The 15,730-nt window shown below is 37.3% G+C and overlaps 1 protein-coding gene across 1 annotated transcript in view; it reads left to right on the top strand.

Moving 5' to 3' along the window:
• The window catches only part of LOC5571790 (3-hydroxy-3-methylglutaryl-coenzyme A reductase), a 182,498-nt gene extending 168,242 nt beyond the window's left edge, over positions 1-14,256 (top strand). Inside the window, exons 5-6 of the mRNA XM_001659873.2 lie at positions 6,981-8,639; positions 13,143-14,256. Coding sequence (XP_001659923.1) covers positions 6,981-8,639; positions 13,143-13,278 — 1,795 coding nt within the window. The 3' untranslated portion in view covers positions 13,279-14,256. The remainder of the gene's footprint in view (positions 1-6,980; positions 8,640-13,142) is intronic.
• Positions 14,257-15,730: the final 1,474 nt, after the last annotated feature.

Here is a 15,730-nt window from a genome sequence, read left to right as displayed (position 1 = left end):
CAAATTGTTCGTTAACTTGGTCCAAAACTTATCAAACATTACCCTCATGATACTAGGCTCTCATCTTTTCATAAGCACTGTGCTATTTGAATAGAAAATAACTTCGAAAAGTTTTGGAGCTTTTCGAATATCATCCAAACTAACTTATTTTTCAGCATTTCAGAAACATTAAAATTCTAACAATTTTTGTTTACCAAATATGTGGCATACTTGCCCCAATAAGCATAGATTTAAGGTGATTATAAAATTAAGCCAAACTTTGAATTTTTCAAGTACGCAATACTGGAGAATTTTACAACAGTTTTGCGTTGAAAATCAATCAAATTGGGATAAATTTTCAACGTGGAGCGCTGTTTAGTTCTCCAATCTTGTGCTCTTGAGAATTAGAGGTGTGGCTTCGTTCTACAATCACCTTAAAACAAACTGGATTTTGTATGTAAAACTGAATACTTTTTGTTAAAATGCCACTAACCACTAAGCTAAGGAAGGCCCATAATTTATCTTATACAAATTTATTTATTTTTTTCATAATTTACCTTATATAAAAACAACGGAATCTTATAAAAATTTACTGAAATTTTATTGGCTCACTTGTCCCTATGGAACACTTGCCCCAAAGTCTGCTGATGGTCTTTGGAGAACTTGTTTATAGGTCCGATATCTTTAACACAGTGGATTTTATACCTAAGATACAAACTCAATGTGTTCGGCTAAGTGGGCTAGCCCTATGAACGCCATCTATTGGAATTTTTCAATTAATCGATCATTTTGACTCAACAATAGCTGCTGAAAACGGCCTATGAGTTTCTGCAGGCAGTTTATTTGAAAATTTCCGGCTACAAAACAGTTATTTTGGAGAACAACGTTTTATGGAGAATTTGTAGTGAACCTACAACCTAACACAACAAAATATACACTAGGGTGCCGCCAATTTTTAAAAAGTTCCCAAAACCAAAAATTCGTTTGCTCTACTGAATTCAAATCACATTGGAAGAGAAACCTCAAAATCTGAGCCAAAAATATTAACATTTAGGGGTGGCGCAAGCGTCTTGAAGGTGAATTTTCAAGTTATAAAAAATAACCTCCAGTGAAGTAAACATAACTTTGTTATTTTTCAAGCGATTTTAAAACTTTTAGCATCAATATCTTCAAAATTAAATTTACAAAAACTTTCTAGAACATCAATTTTGTCTAAATTCAAAAAAGGTTTAATTTAAAAGTAATTCATTCCAAATTTTTCCTCATTTTACTAAAAATTTCAACTTTGTTTGACAATAACTTCATGATTACTCAACCGATTTTAAATCTTTTTACATGCTTTTGAAGCTATTTCAATTGTTTTCAAACTGTTCATACAACACATTTCACTAAAAAAATGTCTTGACCAAGTTATTCAGCAAAAACTGCACAAAAACATGATTTTTTAACGAAATATGCCAGTTTTTTTTCAAATTTTTGCCGGTTAAATATTATCTCTAAAGCTGGAACTGGTTTTTCTCATTTATTAAACCTTTAAGAAGGACTTTGCAACAGTTTTTAAATAATTTTGAAACAAAACTATGTTGGCATATGTTAAAATATATATGCACTATTCAACTCGTAATAAAGGCAAGATGCTTTATAAATTTAAGTTTTATAGAAAAAATGCAATTTCTGGCGAAAAAAAATAAATAATCAAAAGAAATTTGATTTTTTCATTAAAAAATCATGTTTTTGGATAGTTTTTGGTGAAAAACTGAGACAAAACCATTTTTGAGAAAAATGTGTTGTATGAACAGTTTGAAAACAACTAAATTTGCTTCAAAAACATGTAAAAAGATTCGGAATCGATTGAGTATTCAAGAAGTTATAATGAGGAAAAATTTGTATAAAAGTATTTTAAACTATGACTAGTTTTGATTTCAGACAAATTTGATGTGCTACAAAGTTTTCATAAATTTAATTTTAAAGATAATGATGCTAAAAGTTTTGAAATTGCTGGGAAAGTAACAAAGTTATGTTTACTTCACTGACGGTCATTTTTTATAACTTGAAAATTCACCTTCAAGACGTTTGCGCCACCCCTAAACGTTAATATTTTTGGCTCAGATTTTGAGGTTTCTCTTTTAATGTGATTCACATTCAGTAGAGCACACGAATTTTTGGTTTTGAGAACTTTAGAAAAATAAGCCGCACCCGAATATACACTGAAGAAATATTTTGTTTTTATAATTAAAAATTCGAAAATCACACTTAAATTCTAAATTACGCAAGCTCCCTAACTTTTTTTTATTTTCATCATAGAATCTCTATGGGAAACATATGTTTTGGACAAAGTTTCAGGATGAAGATGTTTTTGTAAAATAGTTTTTCTAAAAACAACGTCAATTTGATTTTCAAAATGTAGAATTGTAATTGTAAATGTGAAATTGAAATAATTTGGTATTTAATGGTAAAATAATAATCTTGAAATTATTTTGAACTGTAATGATAATCACAATAACTTCCCTGAAAGTAACTACAGCCAACTCTCCCTTACTAATTTTCAACAACTTTCATAAATTGGTAAATAATGGTAAATGCATCCCGATATGATTTCTGATGTCCTCAAATTTCGTAGAAGTTGCAGAAAATAATCTTCGCAACTCGCTGCAGAACTGGATTTTTACAGCACTCGTCGTTACTATCCAACTCGGCGAACCTCGTTGGATAAATTAACGACTCGTGCTGTAAAAATCATCACTCTGCAACTTGTTCCGTAAACTACTATTTCATGGCTAACTCGATGGTCCATTGGATCACAGTTGCACTGTATTTTTAGATTATTTCAATTTAGCGTTAGCGTAGTTACGATATACTTCGTAGATTGGATACTAGCAACGTTAATGTTTCTTTTGGCAATCTCGTTTAGACTACTTTCAGGAACAAGGCAGGGGAGTAAACGTTGAACCAATCCTAAAAAAGAATACCAAAAGCATAAAATCGCTATCCCCGGCCACGCCCATCTTTACCGTAACTTAGGACAGGGGAAGGAAATGTTGATGTAGGACTTACTTAATGAGAGGCCACCGACTCAGCGACGCCCATAACATAAGTGCTACGGAGTGGGGGGTTGGATGGGGTATAAGGTCAGGATTCGCCTGAAAAGTTAGCGATAGACCCAGGGCATTTGTAGGTCAAGTTTTTTTTTTAGTTTAATCTCTCCGGCTATTCAAAGAGAAGATTTTTGTTATTTACTGTATGTATAATTATGTTTTACGTACTACTGATGGATTACCCGACGTTTTTTGCTTAATAACGTATAAGCAGAATCGATCCCTCCAGGGTCATCGATTTATTCCATAATTGTACATCAGAACGAAAAAAAAAGGAACAACATCGGTGAAAAAAAAAACATAAAATACTGTACTTAAAACCCGCGTCGTATGATATACAGTTAACTCTCCCTTACTCGATATTCCGTATCTCGATATCGAGTTAGAGAACCATAGTGAAAGTTGGTTTTCATGGCTAACTCGATGGTCCCTTGGATTGCAGTTGCATTGGTTTTGTGTTCTGTAACTCGATATCTCCATAACTCGATGGTCCCTTCAATATCGAGTAAGGGAGAGATGACTGTAGTAAAAACAAAACACGGTAATACGGAGAAATTCTAAAGAATCAATCTAAAAACTGGTTTTCTCTCCGGTACGAGCTACTTGTTTCTTCTTAAACCAGACCGAAAAAAATCACGAAACCATCCCGTTGTAGATATTACGATTCTAGTATGTATTGAATTATTATGGAACAAACTCTCCGTATCACCAAACAGCTTATGGACTGTATTTAAAAGTTATTTCAAGTTTAAAGCAAACATTTTTCAAGCACCGTTCATCATGACCACAAAGAAAGCTAAGAGTTGAAACCTTTCGTACAAAATTCGTCCTAATAAATTGTCCAGCATTTACGGGTAGGTAAAGTCCTCTTAGAGACCATTTTAAAACGATCCTGCTAGTCGGAACAAAGAACTCTGTAGTATCAGCCATAGCGTCAAATTCGACAAAATTCGCTAAGTTAAGAAGGACTCTTTTGATTATGTGTTGCAATTGCTCTACACAAAAATACGGCATTTTTAAAAACAGAATATTGACTGAGTTTTTATAGGATTTTCATAGAAATATGGATGTGAATTTCATAGAGACATGATTTTAGAATGGTCTACAACAGTGGTGGTGTTCAACCAACCTGCATGTAGTCCTCAATGAGATGGGCAAAACGGCTCAATTTAGTGAACGGATCCGATCCGAATCACTCATTTGAGTGAACTGGAGCTTTTGAACGGTTCAGTGGCTCAGCGGCTCGCAAAGGAAGAGCGGACTAAACCAAGCGAACGGAAAAAGCGGTTTATTCCCTGTTGCGCGACATGCTTCGTACTTTTCAAATCTTTCGCTCTCTCATTATTCGTACATTCTCCCCCATAACCTCGGTCGATGCGAGCCAGAATGTGCTTTTCCAAGAGGGAACTTTCTCTCTCTATCTTTCATCTGCCTTTATGCAAGTGGGAGGGAAAAATTGGTTTTTTAGCCTATTATGCTGAGAGTGTGGAGCTGCAGCAAACTGTTTTTTACATGTGTGCCGTGGCGCGCAAAGACGTGTCAAGCGTTTTAATAAAGCTGTGAAACGAACACGGACCAATTCTTTTTTTTCGGTTCGTTCTTTTTCCGGTTCACTCTTTGTCTAATTTGTCCTAATCTATTGAGCTGGCTCTCACCAAAAACGAGCCACGGGTCACTCATTCTTTCAAGTGATCCGGATCTTTTGAACGGCTCCTATTCTTTTTGCCCTTCTGCAAACCGTAATTTCGTAGAATATAGAAAATAAGCTTTTTTCATTTTGAATTTAAATGTGTTTCATAAGATGAGCTATAAACGTGTCTGTTATAAAATCAACTGAAACAGGATTTCGCTATGAAACACTGAATACACAGGAACACGCTAGGAATCTGAATCATCTCACTAGTAATCCACAGGATCACACCTTCAAATATCAGAAACTCGCATAGGATTCCGATAGAACTCGACATTAGACTGGCCCAGCTCAGTATGGGAGAAAAATAAAGTTGTATAATTCCACGGGCACCCTCCAGGATTATTCTTTAGGGTTAGATGGAGACTTCCTGAAAATTTCAGCTCATTTGGTTGTTCCATGAGCTGGCGCAATTGAATTGCAGTTAATATGGGATTTTCAGCTCAAACATATGGGAAACAGCACTTCATCTCTTGTTTGGGTCAGGAAAATTGTTGATCGCGTTCAATTGAACCCAGAATGTCAAAAACACTACTTGATACTATAGCGAACAATATTGTAGAAGGTTGTACCATGATCAAAATTGTGAAAGCTGGTGTTTTAACTTTTTGAAGTAGATTTGCAATACTGCTTAGTATTTCTTCAACATAGCTGAGTGGTAGCCACTAAGCGCATCATAACCACCTATGGCACTGGGCGAGCTGCGGCACATGATGTATGCATATATGTGATTGTACGGGAGTGCTGATCTAAGCTTAAATTTCAACCACTTAAAAGTTAATGAAAATGAACTTAAATCCAGATACAACCTTCTGCAACTATGTTCATTAGGGTTTAGGGTTTCAACTAGTGAATTTATCATTCTGGGTTCAATTGAACCTGATTAGCTAGGATACGGAGAGAAATATTGACGTAGGGTCAATTTTCAATATATTTGGAACGATTATTCCATACAAACTTTGAACTGAATGCGCCAGCTGGGGGAGCAACCAAATGAGTTGAAATTTTGAGAGAGCTTTTTTCTTACTCTAAAGCACATATCTAGGGGGTGTCCCATTGAGTTTTACAACTTTTTTGTTTAAGGGTCAGTCTGCTCGACATATACCCAAGATCTCACTAGAAGCTCTGAAGATATCGCTTAGATTCTTAAGATTCTGCGGCTATATTGCTGGAAATTCTTAAGTCTTCGATGGAAATTATCAGAAGTTTATTATTCCCAGGTTACCACTTGCAATCCTCAAATTCCACTTGAAACCTTTTCAAAACCCTCAAGATTTTTCCAGAAATATTCTAGATACTTTTACTATAAATCCACAGTATCCCGCTAGGAATTCATAGAACGTCATATAAATCTCAGTAGTTCACTTGCAATCACTAGAATTGACGCAGCATCCCCAGTATTCAATTCTACATTCTAAGAATCCCGCAAGAAACCCACAAAATCCGCTAAGAATCCCCATTCGCCACTCAATATCCTTAACCCTTAAAAGTCCGAGACGAACCTTGAAACTTTAAATGATCACAACTCAGAGACTAGTACATCCATTGATTTGATTATTTTTTTAGTAAATGCAGTTAGTTGGCCTTACAATTCTCGGATTGACAGCTAACTAGCATGAGTTTTGTCTTAATAACAGAAAATAATTTTAATGTAGCTTTCCGATATCAATGGTACACATTCACGATTTATTTTTGGATCTGCAACGTAGATATCGCTGAAGCTGAAGCCATTTTTACTTCATGCGAAGATAAGTATTGATGACAATTTCAAGACATTAGTACAATTGGGGGATATCTTAGGCGTTAATGAGTCAGAAAAAAAAAATTGACGATTTTCCAATTATTTTTTGTTATATGTAAATATGCTTACAAAATATGGGTAGATGGTAAAAAATGCTACTTTCTTGTTCTTTTTTCTGGTCTCAAAAAAGACAATGCTTAATGATCAAACCACCTAAATAGTTATTGCATAAAAGCTTTTTGCCAATATTGCATTTGCAAAACCTCTGGTAAGCACAGATATACTCTATACCATTAGAAATCTATAGAACTTCCTACCCGAAAAGATCTTCGATCAAATCAGGATTCGAAACAAGTCACCCCTTGATTTGGTAGAATTGGTGGAGGGTTCCACGCTGTACATCCTATTGAAATCTTTCGTAAAAATGTCCTCAATGGATTTCTTCTAACTCAAACCTTTCGTTGTCTATTTCCAGGTGGCTTTCGATCAGCACCGAGCAGATCGTGACGTACATCCTGATCATTGCGCTGGGGGTGAAGTTTGTGTTCTTCGACCGTCACAATCTGTCTGATCAGATTCTGCTATCGGTGGCGAATGAAGCGGCGGCGGCTGCTGCTGCTGCCGCTGCCGCAGCCCAAAAGCAGAAGCAGCTGGAGCTTGAGCTGGAGAGACCACAACCGGTGGCGACTTTCACCCTGGCCGAAACGGTACCAGTCGAGGAGAAGGCAACCCAAAGCGAACTGTGCTTGCTTCCGGGCCGAGGCCAACGAGCCAAGAGCATGGGAGCGGATGATGAGCTGAACCTTGACGACTTGGAAGATGAGCTTGTCGAGCGTGAGCCCAGACCGCTGGAAATGTGCCTGAAGATCCTGAACGAGACTGACGACGGCGCTGTCGGCTTGACCGACGAGGAAATCAAAATGATCGTACGAGCTGGAAACGGGTATTGTCCTCTGTATAAGATTGAAACCGTCATTGGAGATGCTGAACGAGGCGTAAAAATTCGGCGGGATATGATCCAGAAAGAAGCAAATCTACCAGCGAATGCTTTCAAGCATTTATCTTACAAGAATTACGATTATTCTAAGGTTATGAATGCTTGTTGTGAAAATGTTCTCGGATACGTGCAGATTCCCGTTGGCTACGCTGGACCTTTGATTCTGGATGGTGTTCGTTATTACGTTCCGATGGCTACTACAGAAGGAGCACTGGTCGCTAGTACGAACCGAGGTTGCAAGGCAATTTCAACCCGAGGTGTTACCAGTTTTGTGGAAGATATTGGTATGACACGAGCCCCATGTATCAAATTCCCGAATGTACTCCGTGCTGCCCAGGCAAAACGTTGGATGGAAACTCCCGAAAACTTCGCGGTGATCAAGAAGGCATTCGACTCGACCAGCAGATTTGCTCGACTGCAAGAACTTCACATTGCCATGGATGGTCCAATCTTATATGCACGATTCCGCGCACTGACTGGCGACGCGATGGGTATGAACATGGTGTCCAAGGGTTCGGAAATGGCTCTCCGTGAAGTACATCGCAGCTTCCCTGATATGCAGATCATTTCTCTAAGTGGCAACTTCTGCTCGGACAAGAAACCTGCTGCCATCAATTGGATCAAGGGTCGTGGTAAACGCGTTATCTGCGAAGCAATCGTTCCTGCGGACAAACTGCGAACGATTTTGAAGACGAACGCCCGTACTTTGGTTCAGTGCAACAAGTTGAAAAATATGACTGGATCAGCGGTAGCCGGAAGCATAGGAGGAAACAATGCACATGCAGCCAACATGGTCACGGCAATCTACATCGCCACCGGTCAGGACCCAGCACAAAACGTCACCAGTAGCAATTGCTCGACGAACATGGAACCGTACGGCGACAACGGTGAAGATTTATATATGACCTGCACAATGCCTTCGCTGGAAGTGGGAACCGTCGGGGGAGGTACCGGTTTGCCGGGGCAGGGAGCTTGTCTCGATATGCTCGGAGTGCGAGGAGCCCACCCAACGCATCCGGCCGAAAATTCCAAACAACTGGCCCGCGTCATATGCGCCACCGTCATGGCCGGCGAACTGAGTCTTATGGCCGCCCTCGTTAACAGTGATCTAGTCAAAAGCCACATGCGACACAATAGGTAAGTGTTATTTTTATGTTATGATATTAACTTAAGCTTAACTATTTGAAAATTGTCTTGGTTGAAGACCCCAGCTCTTCATCTTTTAAGTTCTTCTTTCTGGCGTTATGTCACAAGCGAGCAAAATCTGATTCTCAGCTTAGCGGTCGACGAACACTTCCACAGTTATCTATACCAATTGAAAAACGCTATATGACCATCTTTAACACTTTTGTACAAATTGGATTCCAATGGGCAGTTTATTCCAATTTCCAGAAAGGTAACTAGCCAAGCTATTATTTATCCATTTAAATCTACACCAATTATTTTGACATTGCAATGGCAGGGCAAGTTTGATCCTGCCCTCATCACCCGCCCCCACAGGAGCAAGCGTCAAGGTCAAAGGACCAAACACTACTCTCCATCCATTATCCAAGAAATTTGTTCATAAATTCCAACGCTACTGCCTTCAGTAATTTCCACAGGGATTTTTCAGATTTTTCCCCTAGGATTATCCCAGGATTTTCTCCATATATTTTCAACCAATTGTTCCGCCGATTTCTCTAGTTCTTACTTCTGGAGATCTTTCAAAGGTTCTTAAAGGAGTTCTTGAAAAAATATCTGAATTTCTCCAGGGGCAAAGATGCTTCGAATTAGAGATTTTTTTTACGGTTTTTTAGTAGCACATACTACACCATTGACTAAAGTTATTACTCCGATCTTTCCTTCACAAATTTCTTCATGAGACTCTAAGATGCAGGATAATTGGCAAATTGTCAGAATTTTGCTCACGATATATTCTATAACCCTTTCATCGAATCTGGGAAATTATTGTCTAGCATTTTGTATGAAATCTGTTTAGAATTCTCTCAGAATACCATCTAGGATTATGTGAATGTCCTGACCAGGATGTTTCTGCCAGTCAACCAAAAAACAAAGCAGCAGCAGCATCAACACCATCAGGTGTTGCGCTGCCAACGGTTCACACACTGTTTGACTGTTTTTGTCTCTCTACTATGACCGTCTTCGGGCAGCCATTCCAAGGTAATTGATTGAAAAAAATGTTAAATAATTCAATCGCTAATATTTTGCTTGTGTTTTCAACTAATTGAAATCTATTACCGCTAACAGCAAGAGCACACTTATTCCTTTGCGATACATATAAACAAGTTCAATTTCATGCTGCCTTTATCGAGCAAAAATGCAAAACCCCAAAAACCGGAAAAATCGTGTCACCACTGTGCTCGAGTTATTTCGCATTCGGGTTTGAACAAACGTTGCGAAGAAGAAGATTACAGTTTTGAAGAGCCGTGACATTTTTTTTGCTTTGAACGGTCATGGTTTGCTTTGGATTTTGATGGTCGTGTAGAAACATGTAAATGTAGAGGTGGTAAATGTTGGCAGCATTACTTTTCCCATCCCTGGACACAACTTTTGTTAAAGCTTGATGGATTTTTTTTCTGCCTAGTAGTGGACTTCAAAATAGTATTTTTTTATTCCTAATAATCTTCTATGAAGAACAGCTCTAAAGGTTATTCAAAAGCGGAAAATTTGCTTTTAATTTAACTACTAAATATTCATTTATTTTCAAATTTTAAAAATTAAGCTTGAAATTAAATTAAAAACGAAATCGTTTGACTTGGTACGTTCTAACTACAAATTGGTAGAATAACACTGCGGAAGACGATTTTGCCTCAAGCACCAAAATACCGCTATTTACTTAATTAAGAGTTGCTGAATCCATTGTCATTTACAGAAATATGATAGCACGTCTAGTTTTTGAGATATTGGTTGTTAAAAATGATAAATTTGACTATTTCAGCCAACTTGCATGCAAGTTTTCCAGCTTGTATGGCAATTTATTTACTTAATTTGCCTCAGAACTCAAACTTCATGTGTATAACAATACTTATCATCAATGTTCATAATACTTCCGTTGTTCAAAACTTATTTTTTGTTGGTTTAGAAAAGTATTGTATTTTGCCATATAAGAGAAACGAAGAATTTCGTATGGAGACTGCAAGCATGTTGATAAAATCAATTTAATCTAAATTTAATCGTAAAATTTCGATCAAATTATATCTGAAATGAAAGCTTAAGTCCTATTTGCATGCTTGGTAGATTAGATCATATTATTTTTTGATAAATCATTGTTTAAATTTTATGTAAACATCCATGAAACCAATGTTTTGTACAACTTTGGCGACCTGTAGCTAAAAATTGTGACGTGCTGGAACATTTCTGAGAACGGCATCAGATTCAGCAACCCCAAATTTACTAGAGACATATAATTTGATTCTTGAGACACGCAAAAATGTCATTTTTGTTACGCTGTGTAATCAACGAGCCAGATATGAGACGAATGTCAAATTCTTCGCGGACCGTACATTAGGCAGCCCTGCCGTAAATGAATCACTAAATGAACTCTTAAATATACCTTCGGACTGGTATCTGAAATAAACATTAAGCAAATACCAAAATTAGTTTCTGGTAAAATTCTTCGAGAGAAATAATACGAGAAGTAATAGTGAAATGTTTGGACGAATTATCTAATGAATGCTTATGAAAACTCTTCAAGTGCTTACGTGTCCTTGTTTGACCCCGGTCTCATGTCATGACTTCCACAGATGATTGGCCTGCGTATTTCTTGACTACACTGAAAACAGCTTTGTAGTGAAAATCACTACAAAAGGGGTTACAATTAACAGACTCGCACCAACATTTTTCAACCGAAGGGATCTCATGATTATCATAACAAGATCTATTGTAGTTTTTACCATTATGACAGAATTTAGTCAAGGTTGTTGTCTACACTAACGAATAAACTATTGTTTGGTCAAATATACGATTCAAACTTATTATTTTGACTGTGTTTAAATTACTGCTACGTGGTCATTTGAAAATCTTGATTTAATTATTAAAACAACATATTTTTTCATTTTATTATCTTAAGATGATAAAATATTACACGAACATAATTGTATCGTTAATTAAATACCTATTGTACGGTATCTTGCCAGCTAATACATTAATGTATTGGGAACCGTATTACGTTTTCCGAATATAGGTATTCGTTCGAACCGCATGTAACGTCAGTAAAAGCGAAATATTCGCCGCTGAAAGTTACACAAAATTTGAAGGATTGAGTGAATAGACAACTAAATTTACTGATCGATGTAAACTTACCACCGGAATAATAGATCTCCATTGGAGCAGGATGCAGTTATGCAAGGAAACAATTGTTCAACTTCACGCGATTTGTTCCCAGTTGGATCTAAAGATGAAACAGCATCAAACAAATTACTAAAACAAGCAGCTTCTGTAAATAACTGACTTACCATGAATGGTTTTCCAAGTTTAAGATTAGTGCTTATTATTTCAAAAGTCCAAATGCTTTAAAATATGCTGTTTTGGGTGGAAACTTGAATTTTTCCTGCATGTCAACTTTAGAAATACAAAAAATAGAAAGATAAGATGGTGGACAGTAAACAAACACGATTGGAAAAATTTACTGCGGAGTTAGTAAATTATACATTCTAAATGTTGTAGAAGTGACAACCCATTATCGAAAACAATAATTTTCTCTTATTTTTACAACAAAGATGGTAGATTAAACCATGAAATGTCAAAATATATGTAAGCTTTTTCAAAACATTGTATTCTTAAATTTACCATGCATGGATGACCATGTACATTCTTAAAGTAATGCAATGCCAACCAATTTAACTGAATATTTAGTAATTTCGCCCATATTTGCTCATTGTATATTTTACTATTAAGATGTCGTTCGAATTACGATACCATTCATTTCAGTGTAGCTTTGTTGTAGAATCTGACCCCTTTTGATTTTTTTTATCAATGACGCCCGTGTCGTCCGCGAAGCAAACAAATTGAACGGATTTCGTAAAAAACGTATCTTGGCTGTTAGAAGCGCCTCCCCGCGTGACACCTTAAAGCGCTATATTGAACAGCAGTCACGAAAGGACACATCGTATTACAATACGAGAAAAGGAAAGGACATATCGTAATACAATACGAGATTCGAAAGTCAACATTGTCAAAACTATCGTATGCTGCTTTGAAATCAATGAACAAGTAGCTAGTAGTACGTAAAAATGCGGTACTTGCAACAAGTAAGAGGATTTTCCGCATGGAAAAGGACTGTGTCATTGTCCACTGGCTTTCAACAAGGCTTATTTGCTGTAAATGAAGGAGGATAATTTTGAATAGCATTTTGTAGGTGACATTCAGGATAGCGGTTGCACGATTTCAGTTTTACGCTCTCCATTCCTTCGATAGCACTTCTGACTGTGTATTCAAGCGGCCAGTATCTTCAGGCCCATCTTTATGAGTTCAACTCCGATACCATCCTTGCCAGCGGTCTTGTTATATACTAGTGAGCATGAACTTCTTCAAATACCCTGGACAAGATTACCCAAAAATCTCAACCCCAATTCATTTAAATTCGTGATTTGAAAAAGATCCACGGAATATTAATCCTGAACACTTTTCGTCCAATTGCAGATCATCGGTTGCCGTAAACCCTGGACTCCCAGCGACCGCTCAATTGCAGTCAGCGCCCAGTTTGCTCACCGCCTGCAACAGCAGCAGTAGTGGCAGCAGTAGCAGTATAGGCACATCCCTGTCTGCCAAACAATAACGTTTACTACTTATAGGAACTACCTCAAGGATAGGCGAAATAACGGGAGCAGACACTAGAGTTTAGTCAGTCGATCAGCAAGAATAGAGAGTATGTCATAGGTAGTACAGTGCTAGTAGAGCGAGAGCAGCCACAACGCCGCAGCGTTGGCCTTTTTAATCTAAGAGCAAAAACAGAGGATCTATCAGTAGGAATCAATCCCATTTTTCTCCGAATGCCGTTTCCTCGAACGTTTGTAGCTTGAAAAATTTAGCGTGGAACGACATTCAGAGCAATGTTGGGAACTATTTGTAGGCGTGTCGAAACAGCAAAACTGCGTCACATTTTTACCATTTTCTATCAGAAAGTAAATTATACATTATAAACGTTGTAGGTTTTAATTTTAAAAGAATGCGCAACAAATAATGGCATGGCAAATCATGAGAACCACCCAAATTAAAATCAAAGTGCAAGCAACCTTGTGTACATATAATAACTCAATGATGAATGTTTTAACGTACTCCTTGCAAAGCAGCATAAGTAAAACTTGAAAATTGCACTTGAACCACATTTCCAGCCGTATAAACCGGTCGTTGTTGTACATAATGTAGACTTTACGGTAAGAACAAAAAACAAACTCATACAAGATTAATACATCGATCGAGAAGAGCTTCCACCGACGGAAGGAGCAATTTGAAGCATCAAACGATGAGAATCCATTCGATGGAGTATTTAATAAGGAGCGGGACCGGGCCTTGGCGGAAATGTCCCGTCTCTTGCAACAAGACGTGCATCATCTACATGCGTAACATACTTAAAGCTGGACTTACGTGAAAGACAGAGGAAGGTATTGACTCTATAAAGATCATGTTTTAGGGATTTTCAACACATAAAGAGACTAATTTTACGGATTAACTACTATTTATAACTCCTAAACGAAGTGAATATTTTGGTGCTAATTGCAAGATGTTGAAATAAAAATTAGAAAATCCTTGCAAAGGTGAATTTGTTTACTATGAAAGAACGTACATCCCTTGGCTTCTCTCATTAGTCGGTTTGATCGGTTCGAACAGATAATATTGAGAGTTGGTAAGTAAACTGTAGTGTACTATCACAAGTCGGGTCACCTTTTGGTCTAGTGAACGAAAAATTCCTTCAGGCCTTTTCGAAAAGCCGGTTAATAAATTTTCTTACAAATTTCATTAGTATTTCAGAAGTTAGTTTTAAGCACTCCTTTCGTAGACCTTTCGTAGTTTGAGCCAGGGAAGCTTGAGAGATAAGAAAAGTTCCGCACTTTAAATAAACTTAATCCTGGCTCAAACTGAGGTCTCGAAGGGATAATTTTATGATTCCCGCTATCTGCTTCATTGCTGATATCCTGATGTAGATGATTAGAGATATGTGTCTCAAAATTTGCAACGGCGTTTGTGTTTCTATCTCTGTAATGGGCACCAACGGTCCATGTAATCAGTTTTTAATGTTGCAGTAATCATTGTAGTGAAAGCAGAATCAACTGAAACACTGATTTTCATCACCGGCATGAAATGATACTCTCGAAAAAATGACCAAAAGCTATCAAAACCCATTTCATTCATTTTTTTCTGTTGGACATATGAACCAATGCACGTGTTCACTAATTTGACATTTGAGCGGTGCCGAATTCACTCGTTGCCATGGTCACGTAAATAACACGGCAACGCTCAAAAGTCAAATAGTGAACCCGTGCATAGGTCCATAGTTCACAATGGACCGATGCACGAGTTCACTATCTGACGTTTGAGCGGTGCCGTGTTATTTACGTGACCATGGCAACGAGTGAATTCGGCACCGCTCAAACGTCAAATTAGTGAACTCGTGCATCGGTCCATAGTAATCCTTTATAAGAGAGATTCGCCGAAGCTGACATTTCTGTCAAAGTGTGAGCCAATAGGCCTATTCAAATGACGTCTCAAATCAGCTGATCGGGAAGCACTTTGACATTTCTTCTATGAAAATGACAGGCCCGTGTTAGCACCGGTCCTCCACCGATGTAAATAAATGCATAGACGGATCTGTCACATAAAAAGGCCTATCGAGCAGCAACAGCTGTCAAAGTGTGAGCCAAACGAACATGCGTTATGTTTGTTTTTAACTTTTCTTTTTTATTTTTTTTTTTATTTATTTACAGCCTTCGATTAAAAAAAAAATCGCTCAACTAATTTATTGAACTTTTCTTGAGGAGAAATGTAATCCGCTTGAAATTATTTCGGTAAAAGTAATTTTGCATGAGGCAAAAATATTAAATATTTTACATTTTTAAATTTTTGTCAATGCTATTTTTAGTTGTTAATTTTTTCAGCTGTTTATTAGTTTGGATATGTAGCTCAAAGATCTATATGAAACAAACTACACTTTTTGGCAATGAGGAAGTCATGTCCGAGTTACAATATTATTCTCGACGTCAAGCAAAATCAGCACTGCTGGTCTGTTGCCA

This window comes from Aedes aegypti, chromosome 1 (genome assembly GCF_002204515.2).
Source record: "Aedes aegypti strain LVP_AGWG chromosome 1, AaegL5.0 Primary Assembly, whole genome shotgun sequence".
NCBI classification, from domain to species: Eukaryota; Metazoa; Arthropoda; class Insecta; order Diptera; family Culicidae; genus Aedes; species Aedes aegypti.
The sequence above is the reverse complement of the archived record's forward strand: the minus strand, read 5'-3'. Positions and strand labels throughout refer to the sequence as shown.